The 19,923-nt window shown below is 64.5% G+C and overlaps 2 protein-coding genes across 3 annotated transcripts; both read right to left on the bottom strand.

Annotated features, from left to right (window-relative positions):
• Positions 1-57: 57 nt before the first annotated feature.
• INSRR (insulin receptor related receptor) lies at positions 58-11,956 on the bottom strand. 2 transcript variants are annotated; one of them, XM_061477890.1, is made up of 22 exons: positions 11,611-11,956; positions 10,145-10,699; positions 7,140-7,452; positions 6,674-6,816; positions 6,423-6,567; positions 6,122-6,336; positions 5,927-6,053; positions 5,568-5,806; positions 5,323-5,490; positions 5,033-5,228; positions 4,714-4,755; positions 4,361-4,629; positions 4,131-4,267; positions 3,538-3,703; positions 2,832-2,943; positions 2,666-2,736; positions 1,944-2,173; positions 1,752-1,862; positions 1,480-1,639; positions 924-1,053; positions 707-841; positions 58-557 (listed from the first exon to the last, which is right to left on the bottom strand). In XM_061477890.1, the coding sequence occupies exons 1-22, from the start codon at positions 11,702-11,704 to the stop codon at positions 305-307; spliced, it is 4,011 nt and encodes a 1,336-aa protein (XP_061333874.1). In that variant the 5' UTR covers positions 11,705-11,956; the 3' UTR covers positions 58-304. The 2 variants fall into 2 exon arrangements, with proteins under 2 accessions (XP_061333874.1, XP_061333875.1); XM_061477891.1 differs by having other exon boundaries at positions 2,832-2,940.
• A 2,495-nt stretch (positions 11,957-14,451) lies between these two features.
• Positions 14,452-19,556, bottom strand: PRCC (proline rich mitotic checkpoint control factor). The gene is made up of 7 exons (XM_061477956.1): positions 19,036-19,556; positions 18,039-18,086; positions 17,102-17,674; positions 16,599-16,694; positions 15,727-15,870; positions 15,201-15,266; positions 14,452-14,793 (listed from the first exon to the last, which is right to left on the bottom strand). Exons 1-7 carry the CDS (start codon positions 19,459-19,461, stop codon positions 14,707-14,709), a joined length of 1,440 nt encoding a protein of 479 aa, XP_061333940.1. The 5' UTR covers positions 19,462-19,556; the 3' UTR covers positions 14,452-14,706.
• Between the last annotated feature and the right edge of the window lie 367 nt (positions 19,557-19,923).

Below are 19,923 nucleotides of genomic sequence, written 5' to 3'. Positions count from 1 at the left end.
AAGAGGGGGGGACCCGGTCGCTGGTTGGTGGGGGGGACCCAGACCCCTTTTCCCTCCCCTCTCAAAAAGATAAGGACAGACCAAGGCGGTCTCCGTCCATCCGGCGCCTTCCCACTCCTTCCCCTCGGCTCGGAGCACCCCGATATATTCCCAGGGGAAACGCGCCCCATGGAGCATCCTGGTTTTTCCCACCACCCCTTTCCCAAAGCACCCACTCCTTGGAAGCAATAAATAACACAGGGGGGTCCCGGCGGTGGGGGGGGTGGCCGGGGGATGCAGAGTCCAAGGACACGCCGGGATGGGCTCAGGCCATCCCATTGGGAAGCCGGCTGGAGCCGCGGTCCTTAGGGGAAGGCGGTGGGGACTCGGGGGGCTCGTCCTTCCCATGGGATTGATCCACGTCGGCGTCGGCGGGTTCTCCGGAGCCACCGCGGCTGTAGAAGAAGGAGAGGGTGCGGAAAGCGGGGGCCATGTGGTCCTTGATGCTCTCCAGGAGCTGGAGGAAGGAAGGGCGCTGCCGCGGGTTCTGCTGCCAGCACAGGCACATCAGCTCGTGCCTGCGGGAGAAGAGGCACCGCTGGGCTTGGGGCGCAGCCCAAAGGACCCAGGGACCAGACACCGGGGTGATGGGCGCAGGGCTGGGCTCTCTGAGCAGCACAAGGGGAGGGCTTTGGGGGGGGCAGGTCTCCACCATCCCCATGCTCACAGTTTGTCGGGGCAGTTCTCGGGGCGCTCCAGGACCCCGTTGTCCATGACGAAGCGCAGGACCTGCTCGTTGGACATGCCCTGGTAGGGCTGCTCGGCCAGCGTGGCGATCTCCCACAGCACCACCCCGAAGGACCTGCAGCACCACGGCACTCAACTGGGACACGGCCCCCCGGCTCCCCCCAGCCCCACAGGGCTCCCCGTGCCCCAGCACCCACCACACGTCGGACTGCGTGTTGAAGATGCCGTCCTTGAGGGCCTCTGGGGACATCCAGCGCACGGGGAGCAGCCCCTTGCCCCCCTTCCGGTAATAATCTGTCTCGTAGATATCCCGGGTCATGCCGAAATCTGGGGGGGGAGGAAGAGGAGGATGGGGGATGTGAGCACCAGGATGCTCCCTGCAGCACTGGGTGCAGCTCTGGTGTCCGCAGCGTCAGGACACGGAGCTGTTGGATCCCATCCGGATGAGCAGGGGCTGGAGCAGCTCCCATAGGAGCCAGGCTGGGAGCACTGGGGCTGCTCAGCCTGGAGAAGAGAAGGTTCTGGGGGAGACCTCAGAGCAGCTCCAGTGTCTAAAGGGGCTCCAAGAAACCTGGAGGGGAGCTTTGGACAAGGGATGTAGGGACAGGACAAGGGGCATGGCTTTAACCTGGTTGCACAGGGCTTGGAGCATCCTGATCTAGTGGAAGGTGCCCCTGCCTATGGGGAGGGCTGGAGCTGGAGAAGCTTTAAGGTCCCTTCCACCCTGTCTGGGGCTCTGTGTGGGGCTGGCACCTCCAATCTTGACGGTGAAGTCCTCGGACACCATGCAGTTGCGGGCAGCCAGGTCCCGGTGCACGAACTTGTTGGCGTTGAGGTAGGCCATGCCATCGGCGATCTCCCCGGCCATCTGGATCATGTCCTTGAGCGACGGCGGCGGCAGCCCGGGGTTGTTCTGCACCGGGCACAGAAACCCGGGGGCTGGGGGACGCTCCAGGTCTCCCCCCCAGGGATGGTGTGGGGGTCCCTGTGCCCATGGGCACTGCGGGACCTGGCCAGCCCCTCACCTCGGCGTCAGGCCGCAGCGAGCGCAGGTAACTCTTCAGGTCCCCACGTGTCATCAGCTCCATGATGACCAGGGCTGGCTGGCCCTGGGACACGACACCGAGCAGGCGGACCTTGGGGGGCACAAAGAGGGGTGGCCGGTTTGGGGCCAGACCCCTCCATGTCCCCTCTGTCTCCCTTGGCTCCCCACCTACCACGTGGTGGCACTTGAAGGCTTTCATGACGGAGGCCTCGTTGAGGAACTCGATGCGCTCCCGCATGGTGGCCAGCTCATTGACCGTCTTCAGGGCCACCTTGGTCTCCTCGCCCTCGGCATCCAGCCCCAGCAGCAGCCCCTCGTACACCATCCCGAAGGAGCCCTGCCCCAGCTCCCGGATCACCGTGATCCTCTCCCGCGACACCTCCCACTCGTCAGGAATGTACACTGCAGGGGGAGGGGGTCCCGCTCTCACCGTCACCATCCCCATCCCTGCCGCTATCTCCATCTCCATCCTCATCCCATTCCATCCCATCTCCATCCTTGTCCCCATCCCCATCTCCACCCCATCTCCATCCTTGTCTCCATTCTCATCCTCATCCCCATTCCCAGCCACATCTTCATCCTCATGACCCTGTCTTCATCTTCATCTCCATCCCCATTACATCACCATCCTTGTCCCCATCTCCATCCTTTTCCCCATCGCATCACCATCCCCATACTCATCCCCATTCCCATCTCCATTCCCAGCCACATCTTCATCTTCATGACCCTGTCTTCATTTTCATCCCCATCCCCATCTTCATCACATCACCATCCTTGTCCCCATCTCCATCCTTGTCCCCATCCCCATCTCCATCTTCATCCACAACCACATCCCATCCCATCCCATCCCATCCCATCCCATGGCCATGTCCATCCCTGCCCATCCCCACGCACTGTCCGAGGTGCTGAAGTACTCGGGGTTGACGGAGGCGTAGAGCGTCCCGCTGGGGTACCCATCATTGCTCCTGCCAGGGGTGGCATCACTCAGAGGACGGGGTGGGGGGGGGCTCGGTGCCACCGCCCCACATCCCAGCCCCGGCGCCACGGGGATGGTCACTACCTCTTCTTGTTGTAGAAGAAGACGAAGATGGCGAGGCAGGAGATGAGCACCATGAGCACCACGGGCGCCACCGTGAGCAGGACGTAGAAGCTGTTGGACTCCTCCTCGGCTGCTGGGAGCAGGCGGCCGTGGGCACTCAGCCCACCCCACACATTGCAGGATACAACCCACCACCCCCATTGGGCCAGCTCCCCAGCCCAGAAGCACCCATTGGTCCCTGGGTGTCCCCATCCCAGAGCATCCCCAAATCCAGCAACACCCCCTGATCCTCCAGTGTCCCCCAGTCCCCCAACTCCCCAGTCCAGTGAAGGATGGGAGAAGACTGGCCTGGATGACAGAGAGCTTTGGCTGGAAATCAGGGATAAAAGGAATGTTGGTGGAATGTTGGAGCCAGCAACTCGGGAGGACCACGGGGTTGTGCAGGGAGGAAGTTAGAAGGACCAAAGCCTGACTAGAACTTAATCTGTTACTGCTGTAAAAGGTGGAATCATGGAATGGTTTGGGTTGGAAGGGACCTTAAAGCTCCTCCAGCTCCAACCCCTGGAGGCTCATTTCTGAGCAGTTCTGGGAGGTCCCCGTTGGCTGGAGGCTCCCAACCCAGCAGCATCCCCTGCTCCAGCAGCACCCCTGACCCCCAGCTCCCTGCCCCACAGCCCATGCCCATGGCTGGGGACCCTGCTGGTGTCCCCCCGTCCCTTGTGGGTACCTGGTCCCAGGATGTAGAACTTGATGAGCCCGGTCCATGAGCCGTTGCCGGCCAAAGAGGTGGCCCGGACCTTGGCCGAGTAGTTTCCCGGCTGGAGCAGAGCCAGGTGGACCCCTCCATACTTGGAATAGCGGTGGCGGGACACACAGACAACGGTGGTGACCTCCTGGGGGGGACAATGGTGGGGTGGCAAAGGGGCTGCATTGACCCCAGCCATGCATGGGCCTCGGGGGGAGGGAGATGAGATGATGGGAAGGAGATGGGATAGGGATGAGGATGCGGATGAGGATGGGAATGAGAATGGGAAGGAGAGAGGATGGGGATAGAATGGGAAGGGGAAGGGATGGGGATGGGATGGGGATGGGATGGGGATGGGATGGGATGGGGATGGGATGGGATGGGGATGGGAATGAGAATGAGAAAGGATGGGGATAGAATGGAAGGGAAAGGGATGGGGATAGAATGGGAATGGGAAGGGATAGGGATGGGATGGGATGGGGAGGGGATGGGATGGGGATGGGAAGGGAAGCGATCGTTGGGTGTTTTGCCCCCATAACCAGACACGTCAGGGGGTGCTGCGGGGGGTTCCTCACCTCGCTCTCGCGGCTGTACTTGATCTCATACTTGAGGATGAGCCCGTTGGGGTTGTGGGGCTCCTCCCAGCGCAGCAGGACGCTGTTCTTCCCCGCCGGCTCCCACGTCACGTTCCCGGGAATGTTGTCAGCTTGCACTGGAGAGGGGGCACGGAGGGGCTCAGCTCCCATCACCCCCCCTCCCTCCAGCCGGCGCGTTCCGGAGCCATGGAAGCAGGCTCGGGACGTACGCTCGGGCATGGTCCTGGCGAAGACGAAGGTGGAGGCGCTGCAGCCCACGGTGTGCGCGGCGTGGTTGCAGGCGTGGATGTCGATGCGGTACTCGGTGAAGTGCCGCAGGCGCGACAGCACCGAGCGGTCCCGAACCACCTTGTCCTCGAAGATCTGGAAGTGGGGTTTGGGGTCCCCGCCGGTGCCACGCGGCGGCGCCGCAGGCTCCACCCAGGACACGTTGGTCGGGGACGCAGCGGCCGCCAGGTCCCTGCGGCGCTTCGGGGTCCTGCGGGACACGGGGAGGGATGGAGCGGGGGGGGGGTGGCTCCCCAAAGCTGAGTAGGGAAGGGCTGGTGGGGTCCCCGCTCACCTCTGGGGGTTCTTGTTGATGGACGTCACCTTCCAGGGCGGCCTGGGGATAGTGGGAAATTGGTTAAAGGATCCATCGGGAACGCCATCCATGCGTCCTCCTCCAGGAATCACACCCTGCACGTGCTGGACAGCCAGAACCTGCAGCAGCTCTGGGACCAGAGCCACCACGTCCTCTCCATCCCCATGGGCAGGATGCACTTCGCCTTCAAGCCCAAGCTGTGCCTGGCTCAGATCTACCCCGTGATGGGCACCAAGGGGCAGCTGAGATCAACCCTCGCACCAACGGAGACGCCAACAGGACCCCCCTTGGACGTCACCTGGGGATGATGATGGAGCTGTGGAGGAAGTTCTCGAACTTCTTCTGGAAGGACTCGGCCTCCCCCTGCATGTGGAGCTGCCCATCGGCCGGGCGGCACGGGCAGCACCGCTCCTCCGCATCCTGCTCCACCTCAGCACCGTCGCCATCGCCGGCCCCGAAGCGCGTGTCCGCGCTGCTCGTGGGCAGCTTCAGGCCTGCGGGTAGGGATGGGCAAGGCTGGAGGTGATCCCGGAGCCTGGCTCGGTGCGAGCATCCCTGTCCCCAGCCACGGCACTCATCCGGCCTCACCTTTGTGGCAGTAGTCATTGACGTAGAGCTCCATGTCCTCAGCCAGCTGCTGCCACAGCACCAGGTAGTAGGTGATGTTGCCGTTGCGCTGCGTCGGTGGCTTCCAACGCACCACGATGTGGGAGGAGGAGTTGGACATGGAGATGACGTCCCGGGGCACCGTCGGGGCTGGGGGGACGTGGGGATGGTCAGTGCCCCTCCGGGGCTCCGCCGTGGGGCCCCGCAGCCCCGGCCCCGTCCCTTACCCGCTGGCATGGTGCGGATGTAGACCACCTCGCTCTGCGCGCCGTAGTTGCGCCCTTCCTCGGCCGTGGTGAGGGTGATGGCGCGCACGAAGATGGCGTATTGAGTCCAGGGCCGCAGGTTGAGCAGGGCCACGCCGGGCTCCTGCTCGCTGCTGAGCGGCAGCTCCACGTCCAGCACGTTCCAGCTCTGCGCCCCGCACGCGTCCTGCCCCACGTACTCCGACACGTTCTGGAAGGGTCTGCCCCACAGATCCAGGCATTGGGGTCCCCCTCCCAGCCGCGCAACCCCCCGGGGTCCAGCAGGACCCCATGGGATGGGGCTCCCGACCCCCCCACGAGGGTGGATGGGGACCACTCACGACTCCTTGTAGTAGACGATGAAGCTGAGGAGGTCCCGGTACTCGGGGGGCCGGTACCGCTCCCACTTGAGGAAGATGCGGTCGGACTCGGTGACGTTGGAGGTGAAGCGCAGGGGCTGGGTCTTGCCTGTGCAGGGGAGGGAGGGTTGGGGCAGGGTCTTGAGATGCCACCGCGTTCCCCAGCCCCGTACTCACAGGACGCCCGGTCCCCGTTGGTGCGAGGGTTGATCTCAGCCTTGTTCTGCCGCCCCTTGGTGCCCGTCACCTCCTCCATGCGGTAGATCTCGGCCAGGCACAGCTTGGGGTTGAAGGCGAAGTACATCTTGCCCACGGGGATGGAGAGGACGTGGTGGCTCCAGTCCCAGAGCTGCTGCAGGTTCTGGTTGTCCAGCACGTACAGGGTGTAATTCCTGGAGGAGACGCGCATGGAAGAGGTGGGAAAGGGCACCCCAAAGCCATTTGACCCCCCGGACCCAAACCCATGCCCCATCCTCACCCATCCACCATGGAGTCACCGCGGATCAGCTTGAGGTTCTTGAAGAAGGACAAGGAGACGAGGGCGAAGGAGTGCTTGATCTTCAGGAAGCCCGTGATGGTCTCGATGAGGCCCAGGCTGCTCTGCAGCTCCGAGGCCAGGTTATCTGGGGACAAGCCGCAGGTGTGAGGAACCCCCCCACCCCGGTTCATCCACCCCTCTCCTTGCCCCCTGGGCAGGGTGGGATGCAGGAGGCTGGAGCCAGCACTCACAGCCCCGGCGGATGTTCACGATGAGGTTGCCCTCAACCAGGGTGCAGCCGCCCAGCTCCTGCGCCGCCCGCGTCGAGTCGATGGTCTTGGTGCCCACCTTGCAGGCCTTGGGGCACAGCCCCTCGCACTTGTGGCAGAACATGCTGGGACAGGACCCAGGGCCAGGGAATTAGGGAATCAGTGAGGGTGGGAAGCGCTTTTCAGCTCATCCACTCCCAACCGCCGAGGCCACCGCTAACCCGTGGCACTGAGAGCCTCAGCTCTCACTGCTCTCATCACTGCTCTGGGCAGCCAACGGGGATGGAACTGGTCCTCAGCTCCATCTCAACCTCCCCCGGGGCAGCTTGAGGCCGTTTCCTCCCGCCCCATCCCTTGGGAGCAGAGCCCCCTCCTGGCTCCATCCTCCCGATCCTTCTCGCGGTCCCTCACCCGCTCCCCATCACCCGCTGCCCGCTCGGCTCCGGACCTGCTCCCGTTCCTGGTGTATCCCGCGGGGCACTCGGAGAGGCACTGCCGCTGGTGGAGCACGAACTCGGAGGCGTGGCGGGGGTTGCCGGAGACCTTGCGCAGGCTGGCGCAGTACTCGGCGGTCACGCAGCGCCAGCCCTCGTACTCGTAGGTGCGGGGCGGGCAGGAGGGCAGGCACCGGCCCTGGAACTGGAAGTGGCGGCAGGCGACGCAGGAGCGGCCGTCCCGGGGCCGCCCGCAGCCCCCCAGGCACTCGGCGTGGCAGCACTCGCCCGAGGCCGTGCAGGCGGAGCCCGCGCCGCAGGGACACACTGCGAGGGGGACAGGGCACGGGGTGCGTGGGGCGGGGAGCAGCGCCTGCCCCAGCCCCTGCCGCGGGCACGGACCCCTTCCACTGGAGCGGGGTGCTCCGAGCCCCTGCGTCCAACCGGGCCTTGAGCACTGAAAGGGATGGGGCGGCCACAGCTCCTCTGGGCACCCTGTGCCTCAGCACCCTCGCAGGGAAGAGCTTCTGCCTTGGATCCAACCGGAACGTCCCCTGGTTCACTCTGGACCCATCACCCCTTGTCCTATCGCTACAGCCCCTGATGAAGGCCCCACTCCAGCATCCTCGCAGCCCCCTGCAGACACTGGGAGCTGCTCTGAGGTCTCCACGCAAAAGAAGAGGCAGGGATGAAGTGATGGAGCGATGAAGTGAGGGAGGAATGGAGGAAGGAGGGGCAGATGCATAACGGGATGAAGGGATAAAGAGAAAGAAAGAGGGAGGGAGGAATCAAAGGAAGGGAAGGGGAAGGGGAAGGGAAGGGGAGGGGGAAGGGGAAGGGGAAGGGAAGGGAAGGGGAGGGGGAAGGGGAAGGGGAAGGAGAAGGGGAAGGGAAGGGGAAAGGAAGGGAAGGGAAGGGAAGGGAAGGGAAGGGAAGGGAAGGGGAAGGGAAGGGAAGGGAAGGGAAGGGGAAGGGAAGGGAAGGGAAGGGAAGGGAAGGGAAGGGAAGGGAAGGGGAAGGGAAGGGAAGGGAAGGGAAGGGGAAGGGAAGGGAAGGGGAAGGGGAAGGGGAAAGGAAGGGAAGGGAAGGGAAGGGAAGGGAAGGGAAGGGAAGGGGAAGGGAAGGGGAAGGGGAAGGGGAAGGGGAAGGGAAGGGAAGGGAAGGGAAGGGAAGGGAAGGGAAGGAAGGGAAGGGGAAGGGGAAGGGAAGGGGAAGGGGAAGGGAAGGAAAGGGGAAGGGAAGGGGAAGGGGAAGGGGAAGGGGAAGGGGAAGGGGAAGGAGAAGGGAAGGGGAAGGGAAGGGGAAGGAGAAGGGAAGGGAAGGGGAAGGGAAGGGAAGGGAAGGGAAGGAAGGGAAGGGAAGGGAAGGGGAAGGGAAGGGAAGGGGAAGGGGAAGGGAAGGGGAAGGGGAAGGGGAAGGGAAGGGGAAGGGGAAGGGGAAGGGGAAGGGAAGGGAAGGGAAGGGAAAGGAAGGGAAGGGGAAGGGGAAGGGAAGGGAAGGGAAGGGGAAGGGAAGGGAAGGGGAAGGGAAGGGGAAGGGGAAGGGGAAGGGAAGGGGGAAGGGGAAGGGAAGGGAAGGGGAAGGGGAAGGGGAAGGGAAGGGGAAGGGGAAGGGAAGGGAAGGGGAAGGGGAAGGGAAGGGAAGGAAAGGGAAGGGAAGGGGAAGGGGAAGGGGAAGGGGAAGGGGAAGGGGAAGGGGAAGGGAAGGGGAAGGGGAAGGGGAAGGGGAAGGGGAAGGGAAGGGAAGGGAAGGGAAAGGAAGGAAGGGAAGGGAAGGGAAGGGAAGGGAAGGGGAAGGGGAAGGGGAAGGGAAGGGGAAGGGGAAGGGAAGGGGAAGGGGAAGGGGAAGGGAAGGGGAAGGGGAAGGGGAAGGGAAGGGAAGGGAAGGGAAGGGGAAGGGAAGGAAGGGAAGGGAAGGGAAGGGAAGGGAAGGGAAGGGAGGGAAGGGGAAGGGAAGGGGAAGGGAAGGGGAAGGGGAAGGGAAGGGGAAGGGAAGGGGAAGGGGAAGGGGAAGGGAAGGGGAAGGGGAAGGGAAGGGAAGGGGAAGGGGAAGGGAAGGGAAGGGAAGGGAAGGGAAGGGGGAGGAGGGAAGGGGAAGGGAAGGGACGGAAGGGAAGGGAAGGGAAAGGGGAAGGGGAAGGGAAGGGAAGGGAAGGGGAAGGAAAGGGAAGGGAAGGGAAGGGAAGGGGAAGGGAAGGGAAGGGAAGGGGAAGGGGAAGGGAAGGGGAAGGGAGGGAAGGGAAGGGAAGGGAAGGGAAGGGAAGGGGAAGGGAAGGGAAGGGGAAGGGAAGGGAAGGGGAAGGGGAAGGGAAGGGGAAGGGGAAGGGAAGGGAAGGAGGGAAGGGGAAGGGAAGGGAAGGGAAGGGAAGGGAAGGGGCAGGGGAAGGGGAAGGGAAGGGGAAACGGAAGGGAAGGGGAAGGGAAGGGGAAGGGGAAGGGGAAGGGAAGGGAAGGGAAGGGAAGGAAAGGGGAAGGGAAGGGAAGGGAAGGGAAGGAAGGGGAGGGGAAGGGAAGGGGAAGGGGAAGGGGAAGGGAAGGGAAGGGAAGGGAAGGGAAGGGAAGGGAAGGGAAGGGAAGGGAAGGGGAAGGGAAGGGAAGGGGAAGGGAAGGGAAGGGAAGGGAAGGGAAGGGAAGGGAAGGGAAGGGAAGGGAAGGGGAAGGGAAGGGAAGGGGAAGGGAAGGGAAGGGAAGGGAAGGGAAGGGAAGGGAAGGGAAGGGAAGGGAAGGGAAGGGAAGGGAAGGGAAGGGAAGGGAAGGGAAGCTGTGGCTGCGGCTGCAGGTCTCGTTGCCCGGCCGCGGGGCCGGTGGCGGTGCCGCAGCCCCGATAAGGATCGGTGTTTACTGTACACACCCCCTGCCCAGCCTCCTGTTTACAGCAAACGAGCCCGGGAGGGGCCCGCGGTGACCTCGCACCGGGACAGCGGCAGCGGGGCTGTTACAGCGCGGCTCCGGTTACCCCCCGCCCGCCCTCCGCAGGGCCCAGCGGCCCCATGGCCGCGCCGGGCCCCGCCGGTACCCACCCTTCTGGCAGTAGCCGGAGGTCCAGCAGCGGTACTCGAGGCGCCCGTTGACGCTGGTCTGCGCGCACGGCTTCCCCACGTCCAGGATGCCCGGGCAGACGTCGGCGCACTCCGCGGCCGGTTTGTTCCCCACGATGTAGGGGTTGTCCCCGGCGTCGGGCGGCAGCAGCAGCCCCCAGTCGATGGTGGAGAGGTGGCAGAGCTCCTGGTTGCGCTCGATGCGCACGGAGCCGCGCAGGATGTGGCCCAGGCTGTGCAGCCCCACGTCCCGCAGGTGCGGCATCTCGAAGATGACCAAGGCGTAGCTGAAGAAGAGGTTGGTGCCGCGGATGACGGAGAGGTTGGGGAAGAGATCCCGGAGGCTTTCGAGCCCGTACACGCGGAACAGGAGCAGGTACTCGGTGATCATGAGCAGGCGGGGGAAGCTGAGGCCGCGGAAGTCCTCGGCGCCCGTGGTGAACATGAGCAGGATCTGCAGGTTGCCCTCGATGATGGAGCAGTTCTCCAGCTTCTGGAGCTGGGAGACGTCGTTGCGGATGTCCATGCTGCCGCAGACTGCGGTGGCGACAAGGGAGGGGGGGACGCTGTGGGCAGTGGGGATGGGGCCGCTGCCCCCCAGCACCACCATGCACGGGGGGGTTGATGCCGCGGCTGTGATGGTTGGGGTGACAGGAGCGGCTGTGACAGGCGGCTCAGGGGTGATGCTAACGAGGGCTGGCTCTTGTCTCGCCTCCTGTCAGCCCCACACCACGGCCCTGCACCCCGCGGGGGTCAGGATGCTCCATGGGGAGCTCACAGCATCTTCCCCCCCATTGATGTGTGGTGATGCAGGTCCTGCTCCAGCATTCCCAGTGCCCCCCCACTGGGTTTGCCATCGCGGGGCCTCCCCACCCAAAGAGAGGGAATATCGCAGGAGCATCCCGCACTTCCCAGCGCAAGCAGGGATGCAAGGAGGAGGCAGCGGCTTCCCGGCTGCAGCATCCCCAGCCCGGGCCCTGGTGCTGAGTGCTGAGATCCCAGCGACGGGACCTCATGGATGCACATGGGCCCAGGGACCCTCTGCGTGTGCAGCAGGGACGGGGGGGCAGGACAGACCCTGATCCCAGACGTTCCCCCCTATGGCCATAGGAGCCACAGGAGCCCCCCCCTTCCCTTTTCCATTCACCCCCATTGACAGCGCTGCCCATGGCTCCTTCCCACCATTCCAGCTCCCAGCTCCAGCCAAACCTCCCACCACGCTCCCTTCTTCCCATCCCAACAAATGGAGGGGGGGGGGGTCCGCATTCTCCTCTTCCTGGATGGGGGATTCAGAGCACACGGGGAGGGAACCGAGGCAGGAAGCACCCAAAGAGCTTTACAACCCCCCCATGGGGGATTCAGAGCACACGGGGAGGGAACCGAGGCAGGAAGCACCCAAAGAGCTTTACAACCCCCCCATGCACAGCCCCCCCCATCCCAGCACTTACTTTCGGAGGGCGCCCGCACGGGGGGCAGCGGGAGGGGGCCGAGGAGCAGCAGCACCAGCCCCATCCGCAGGGCGCCCCGCACCCTGGTCCCCATCCCCGCCGGGACCCCGGCCCCGTCCTGCTTCGGGCGCTGCCGCTCCGTGTCCGGCCGCTGGCCCCTATGGAGCGCGCTATGGGGCGGGGGCGGCCCCGCGGCCCCTCCGCGTTGTTGTCGGCTGCCGCACACCAAATATTTAGCCTGAAAACTGCGCGGGCCGCGGCCAGCGCTTGTTTGGGAAATAGAGGAGGGCAAACACCGCCCCCCCCGCCGGGATGGGCCGGGAAGCGGGGAAGGGCCGAGCCGCTCCGGGGTCCCCAGCGGCACCCAGGGGCTCGGGGCAGGGATGCAGCGGGCGCCGGTGGAGCCCCCGGTGCGGTGCAAGGTGACAGCGCCGCGGTCACCCCCCGGGAGCACGGGGCCGGGAGCCCACGGTCCCCCCCCGGGAGCGGGAGGAGCTGCGGGAGAGGAGCGGGGATGAGGGGAGGTTGAGTTCCCACTCTAGGGCTGAGCAGAGGGGAGGGTCCGGCCGTGGGGCAGCCCCATGGGTGGATGGAGGGAAGGAGGGATGGATACAGGGATGGAGGGAGGGATAGAGGGATGGATGGAGGGTGGCAGGGAGGGAGGGAGGGATGGACGGAGGGATGGATGGATGGATGGATGGATGGATGGATGGATGGATGGATGGATGGGTGGAGGGATGGATGGATGGATGGATGGATGGATGGATGGATGGATGGATGGATGGAGAGAGGGAGGGATGGAGGGATGAACGGAGGCAGGATCTGGCTGTGGGTCCCAAGAGAAGCTCTCTGCTGGAAAAAGCCTTTCAGGGGCAATTCCCGGTGTCTGGAGCAGCCGGATCCGTCCTGCAGCAGCGGTCCCCAAACAAGGGTTGAGAACAGGAAACCCGGCTGGTGGCTGCCGTGGGGGAAGTGGGTGCGAGGGTGCAGGGAGGGCCGTGGGGCTCTTAAGGTGGAGAGAGCTGGGGTTGGTGCCTCGGGATCCATCCCCATCCCCAAGGCCATCCCTGCTCTGCAGAGCCCAGCGCAGCCCATCCCTGTCCCGGTGCAATGGATGAGCCATTCCCAGCTCGAATCCCTGTTCTCAGACACCTCGTGCCAGCGCGGGGCTGGCTCCGGAGCAGGCGGCACCAGGAGGGAATCGCGGCTGACGTGGAATCATGGGATCACCCAGGGTGGAAAAGCCCTTCAAGCTCATCCAGTCCAACCGCTCCCAGCATTGCCAAGGCCACCCCTAACCCATGGCACTGAGGGCCTCGGCTCCGCGGCGTGGGACCACTTCCAGGGGTGGTGACTGCAGCCCTGCCCTGGGATGGAGCTGAGGGTGCTGGGCTCACTCCGCTCTGCTCCCGGGGCCACCCTGCCTGGATGTGTCCCATCAGCCAAGGCTCCTGCAGCTCCATCGCTGCTTCCTGCCCCTTGCAGGCAGCTGCAGCCCCCCCATCCCATCGGCTCCAGCCCCTGTGAGCCCGGGCAGAGGGGGGTGCATGGGGGGGGTCAGGGTTTGTGCTGCGATGGGAGGGAGGTCCCAGATGAGCACCTGCAGGGGCTCCTTCACTGCCAAAGGAAGCCTTTGGGGGCAGGAGGAGAGCTCCAGGGCCTTTATCCCAGCTCCCCTCTAGGGCTAAACGTGAGCTGCTACGCATGGAATAGGAATAGGAAAAGGGCTTCAAGCTCCAGGACCCCACAACCCCCCCCCGGAGGCCACAGAGGAAGGGTTTGGGAGCAGAGCTCCAGCCCCGGCTCTGCCGTCACCGCGCTCCAAGCGGGAATGCCGAGGGTCGGGAATGCCGAGGGTCGGGAATGCCCATCACGGCCGAGCAAAACCCAGAGCCCATGCCCTTGGTGGAGTGTTTCACCCCTGGCTATTCAACAGCATCTGCTCGGAGGGGAAACCAAGGCTGCTCCCAAACCATGGGCTTCAGCCTTCCCGTGGGAAGGGAGAACGGATCCGGGATACCTGGAGCAAGGAGCCGAGCACCAAGGGCCGGACCCCGATGTGATTGAGTTCATTGCAAAGTTTATTCCTTTATCAAATCCCTCGCTGGAGGCCTGGGCTCCACAGGGGAGAGAGCAATAAATTACTCACCAGTGACTCGATTCTGCTCATCCAACGCTCCAAAGGGGCTCCCAAAGTACTAAAACATCCCGGGAAGTCACCCGGGAATGGGGGGGGGGTTTAAAGCACTCTAAGGAAAGGTTTCACTCAGGGTTGCTTGGTTTGAACAGGAAACGGGGGAGAAAAAAAAACCCCTTTGGGAGTCCTAAATCCAACAACGACGAGAAGCTGCTTTACAACACTAAAACCCATGGTGGGAATGGGAGGGCAGCGCCAGCTCCGGCCCCTTTAGCAACAGAGTGAGGCCACTGAGGTTGGGCTGCGGGGAGGGGTCTGCAGGAGGAAGGGGGGGGCAGGAAATGCACTGACACACACGGAGCATCTTCATCCGACAGCACCTCGGGATCCTCCCTGCGCTCACAGCCGGGTGTCCCCAGCTCTGCCCTGCAAGAGGAGCTCCCCCTCGGCACCTGGAGGCTGCTGGAGCCCAGGACAGGAGCAGGGACTCAGCATCCCTCGCCCAGACACCAGCAGCGGCGGCGTGAGAGGAGCCGGGGAGCTCCTCAGCCCCGAGGATGCCCCAAACAAAGGGACCACAAAAGAAGGGGGCACAAGGGCTTGGAAGCGTCTTTCCGAGAGGCCGATCCCGCTCCGAGCGCGCAGCGAGTCCAGGAGAGGAGCAAAGTGGGAACTGGGAGTTTATTGAGACTCTGCCCAAGGGTCCTGCAGCCCCCGTGCCCAGAGCCTCGTGCCAGGCCCAGCTCCTGCCTGGGGCGGGATCCGTTGTGTGGAACAGGCTTGGATTGACCCTTCCATGGGCTTGCTTGTTAAGGAGGGAGGGGAAAGGTTGCAGGTGGAGGCTCAGGCCCAGGCGCACGAAACCCTTCTCGTGGCGGAGGGGAGGGCCTGGGTGCTGCCCAGGAGCAGTCCAACACGGGAGGTCCCCTGGGACACAGCCAAGGAGCAGGGCAGAGGGGTCAGAATCCGTATTTGGCCTGAGTCTGGCGCCTGCTGAGCTTGTTTTCAGACCAAGTGTTCTTCAGCTCCAGCTCTCGCTCCTTGGCCTGCGGGACAGGAGAGGATGGAGATGAGCGCTGCTGAGTCAGCAGCCCCCAGAGCTTCACCCCCCCACCCCTTTGCCGGGGGTGCCCGGGCACTGCAGGCAGCAGCCTCCTCCCAGGAGCTCGCAGCATCCCCATGCCAGAGGCCTGACTCCATAGGGATGCACAGGCAGCTCGTTCAAGCTGAAACGTGGCTTCTTGAGGGGACAGCGTCAGGAGCTGCTCCCGAAGCACAGGGCAATGGGGTGGAAGGAAGACAGGCGGCAAAGAGCCCCTGAACACACTGGGGCTGGGGGGGGGGAGTGAAGCAGACCCAAAAGCCAGCAGGAGCTCAGGGCTAGAACACCCTCAGGGTCGAGGTGCTGCTGCCCCGAGGGTGCTGGTGGCCCCAGGTGCCTGGCGCCGCTCACCTGATGGATCAGGTACGTGATCTGGTGCTTCCTCCTCTGCTGCCCCGTGGGCTGGTCTCCTTTTTTCTAGGAAGCCAAAGGAAGTGAACTGTTAAAGGCTGCAAAGATCCCGACCCAGAGAGCGGAACGCGAGCGGAGCCTGCACAAAGCCGGGGCAAGGGGAGCTCGGACACGAGAGGATGCTGTCACCATGAGAACAATCAGCCTTGGAATCGCATCCCCAGGGAGGTGGCAGATTCCCCATCCCTGGATCCTTTGAAGGTTCAGCTGGGCTGCCTTGGCTACACCGTGCTTTAGCCAAGAGGGGATGGACCAGGTGATCCTTGAGGATCCAGTCTCAGAGTTTAGGACTCTGAGGTGCTTTGTTTCCTGTTAAAGGGCTCTGGAGCAGTTCCTGCCTGGTTTTTGCCTCCTGCACCCCGTGTTTTGAGCAGCTCTGATGTGGAACTCTTCATACAGCACCCAAGGGTCCCTGTCCCCCCCCATGCTGGTGACTGAGCCAATACACCTCCAGCTGTGGCTGTACCTTGCTGAAGGACTTCATGGTCTTCTCCTCCGTCAAGGACTTGGTGAGCCACTGCTGGGCTCCGCTGAGCTGATCATCACCTTTGATATCCACAAAGTTGATCTCCTCCCGCCCTCGGTTCCTCTTGCCCTGCAGCCGCTTGAACTGGAACGAGAGAAGACACCAGGGTTACAGCAGCACTGGAGCAAGGCAAGGGGGATGGAGGCTGAGCCCCTGAGCACGCCACGAGCCCCACCACCCACCACCTCCCCTGCTAGCAGGGGGAGCTCTGCTTTGCCACAGGCCCTAAAGCTCTCAGCAGGAAGGCTCTAACCTCACTGCCCCACACACAAGAGGGAACAGCACCTCCTCATCGGCACCTCAGCCTCCTGAGTTTAAGCTCTAGGGAGGTGCCTGAGGTTTTGCTGCCAGCACGTCCGCCTCCCATGGCACAAATGCACCTCTGAAGGGCAGAGGTCCCTCGGAGATGGGTGACTCCTCGGTTTATGAGCCTGGCAGCTTCTGCACAGGATCAACAGTGGGAAAAGGTGGTTGAAAAGAGGGGTTTGAGGGGTTTAATTCACCCCCGCGCTGGAGGAGGCACCATGAAGGTACCCCGAGGGTGGCTCATGTGCAGCTCAGCAGGAAACAGCTTCACCCCCTCTGTCTGCCCCTCACAAGGAGGGGATGGGGCTCTGGAAGCAAACACCCCTGATGGATATCACACATGGACCCGCTGAAGCAGCAGCCCAAGAGACCGCATGGAGGACACCACCCCCTGCTAGACCCCATGGAACAAGTGAGCACGAAGCACAGGGGGTGCCGGTGGGGTCCTGTGCCCCAACAGAGCTGAAACAGCAATCCTGCAGCAGGGCAGGGAGGGAAGTGCCAACCGCTTCGTCATCGATGAAGGAGGAGTCGCTGCTCATCTCCTGTGCTGCTGCCGGCGCCGGTTCCCCCTCCTGGTAGTAGCTGCTGCTGTAGTAATCCTGTCAGCAGAAGGAGAAGCAGGTTGGGAGATCAGCCCGGGAGCATCCCCACAGTGAGGTCCCGGGATGGAGCACGGAATCCGGCCCTCACCCCACCGGCTGCTGGGGAGCAGAGTGTGTTACACACAGTGGGAAGTGCCCCATCCCTGGCAGTGCTCAAGGCCGCGTTGCATGGGGCTTGGAGCACCCTGCTCCAGTGGAAGGGGTCCCTGCCCACAGCAAGGGCTGGAGCAGGAGGAGCTTGAGGTCCCTTCCACCCCGACCCAGCCCCTGGCGTGTTAACACCGGGGATTTCTGCTCCCTGTGCCCCTGCTCTCGCAGGTGACATCCCCACAAGCTGCAGGTCTGCTCCCAGAACCACCTCAACCATCCCCTCATCCGAGCGGCCTCCCCAGAGCAGGACCCACCTGATAATAGGTGCCAGGCTCGCCGTAGGCAGGGAACTGGCTGTAGGCTTGGCTGCTGTAATCCTCTCCAGGCTTGGGCACCCAAGTGTGCGGAGCCCCACTGGAGCCTGTGCCCGTCTTGAACTCCAGAGGCGCATTGGCAGCAGCGTCCTGGAAGTGGGGCTCCGGCTCCGTGCCGGGGGGGGGTTCCTCGGGCACCCCGGGGCCAGAGTACAGGTAGGTGTCGGCACCCACCGCGCCGGGCTCGCTCCTGTCAGACAAGGAGAAGTAGTTCTCTGGCTCGAGCTCGTCGTCGCTGTCATCCTCTTCCTGCGTGATCTGTTTGGTTACCTGCAGCGCCGCGCTCTTGGCAGCGGCTTTGATAGCGGAGGGGGAAGGAGTCGTGGGCACTGCTGGCTTGGAGGGAGGTTTGGCTTTGGAGGACGAGGCGGGCGCCTTCGCTTTGCCGTCAGAGGGGTTCTCTCCCGCTCTCCTCGAGACGGAGTAGGGCAGAAGCAACCGGTTGCTCTCCTTCACGGTCAGGTTCTTGGGCTGGGGAAGCAGCGCCGACAAACCCGAGCCCTCGCCGCGGCTCTGCAGGGTTCCAGGCAGGGCGAACGGTACCCGAAGAGGAGAGAGAAGGGGGACGAGTGAGACCCAGGAGCTCTGCTGCCCGTCCGCGCCTCTCCACCCGCACCAACGGCTTCCCCATTGCTCTGAGCACACCAAGGGCATTGGTTGGCTTAGAAGTGCCCTTTGCAAGCAGGTGCCAGGTTCCCCCCTCAACCCCTGGCTTCTGGAGGCTGAAAGGGATGAAACTGCCCCCGAAAAGGGGCAATCCCTGAGGGGAGCTCAGCGGTTTGATCCGCTCAAAGCCACGTGCTAAAGGGGCTCATTGGTACCAGTGGAAAGCCCAAGCTCCGTCCCCAGTCAAACGCTTCCCATTCCAGGGGTTTACCTGAAGAGGATTTTTCTTCTTGCTTGGTTCATCTTCCTCGGAATCTGACTGAGAAAGAGAAAGAGAGCTCAGCACAACGGGAGGCACCCAAACGGCAAAGGCAACCTAGCACCAAAGCAGGCAAAGAGCCCAGCCATGCGGCTCCGGGTTGAGCATCACCACTGGGGATGCGGTCCAGCCCTTCCGACGCACCCAGGGCAGGGCAGGGAGCTAAACCCCTCCTTGGTTCCTGCTGTGAGAGCGACCCAGGAGCAGCTCCTGTCCCACCGGGAGCGTCCAAGGCCAGGCCCAGGGAAGGGGAGAGGGGAAGGCGCTCACTAAGGGGGCCGGGGACCTGCTTTTCCCTGCTCCCATCACGGATTTAGGGCTCGGGAGCCCTCCAAGGCGCTGCGAGCGCAAGCAAAGAGGGGAGCAAACACCCGAAGGTCCGCAGGGCCTGAACCTGCAGAGCCAGAAGCACGGGGCAGGAGCAGCTGCGGCTCGGGAGCAAAGAGCAGAAGGGACTTGAGGGGGATGCGCCCGCATCATCACCTCGGGCCCTGCAGGGGGAAGCCGGGCTGGGGAGAAGCTGGGGTTGCTCCGTTAGGATTCTAAAGAGGGTTTCTCCATCAGGTTAATTCTGCAAAGCTCTTCAGGATTAGGGCCGGCAGCCAGGGCAAATCCCCCTGCCGATGCCACGACAACGGCCTCGAGTGCCCTCCTGGATCAGCATGGGATGGGTCGAGTGGAAGGGACCTTAAAGCTCCTCCAGCTCCAAGCCCTGCCATGGGGCAGGGACCGCTTAAACTGGAGCAGTTTGCTCCAAGCCCCTGTGTCCAACCTGGCCTTGGGCACTGCCAGGGATGGGGCAGCCCCAGCTCCCCGGGGTCCCGGCACCCTCACCGGGCTCCTTCCTCCTATGGAACCCCTTGTGCTGGGGAGGGGGGGGGCAGAGGAGGAAGGAGCCGCTGCTCCCCCCATGCCAACGCCCGGGCGGGACGGAGCCGCTCGTACTCACATCTCCCCCGCGCAGCTCGGGCACCGGGATCCGCACCGGCTCCGTCCTCTTCTTGGCCTTGGGGAGGCTCAAATCGGGCCCGGCCGCGGCCGGAGCGGGCACGTTCGGGGCCTCGGCGGTGGCCGCGTTCCTGGGGGGGGGCAGGAGGAGCCCCCCGAGCCGCGGCTGCTGCTCCCCTCCGCTGCCGCCCGGCTCGGGCCCGGTGCCGAAGCCCCTCAGGCCGGGCGGGGGCCCCATAGGGAAGGGAGGCGGCGGCGGCTGCCCCGCGGGGGCCTTGGGGGGAGGCAGAGAAGCGAAGAGGCCCCGGGCCGGGGCCTGCTGGGCTGCGGCGGGAGGAGGAGCAGGAGCGGCCGCTTCCTCCTCGTCGCCCGCGGGCTCCTCCGCATCGCTCTCCTCTTCGCTGCTGGCGTAGGCCACCAGGGACATGGCCCCCCGAGGAGGGCGGCCCTCCGCGGGCAGCCGCCGCTACGCGAGGCCGAGGATCCGCCCTCCGGGCTAGGCCGCGCCGCCGACCGCGCCTTCCGCGAGCACAGCGGGCAGGGAGGGGACGGAGCGGCCGAGGCTACGCGGCCATGGCGGGGCCGCGGGCTCGGACCAGCGCCGGAGCGGCCCCAACGCCCGGCGCCGCGCTCCCAGATAATGGCTGCCGGCAGGGTCCGCGCCCCGGCGCGGCGGGACTACAACTCCCAGCGTGCCCCGCGCGCGGGCCCGCCCACACTCACAGCGCTACCGCGCCGCTGGGCACCATGGGAGCTGTAGTCCGAGCGGGGCACACACACACGCACACCCCCCCGCTCCTCCGCCGTGAGCCGGGCCGTGACTTGGCCGGGAACGGGGAGGGGACGCCCCGCGGAGGCCTTGGGCAAGGCCGAGGCTTAGCGAGGCCTA

Source organism: Pezoporus flaviventris, unplaced genomic scaffold, assembly GCF_033815535.1.
Source record: "Pezoporus flaviventris isolate CSIRO_AGI_PZ_B2104156 unplaced genomic scaffold, CSIRO_AGI_Pfla_v1 ptg000112l, whole genome shotgun sequence".
NCBI lineage: Eukaryota > Metazoa > Chordata > Aves > Psittaciformes > Psittacidae > Pezoporus > Pezoporus flaviventris.
This window is presented reverse-complemented; position numbering and strand designations above follow the sequence as displayed.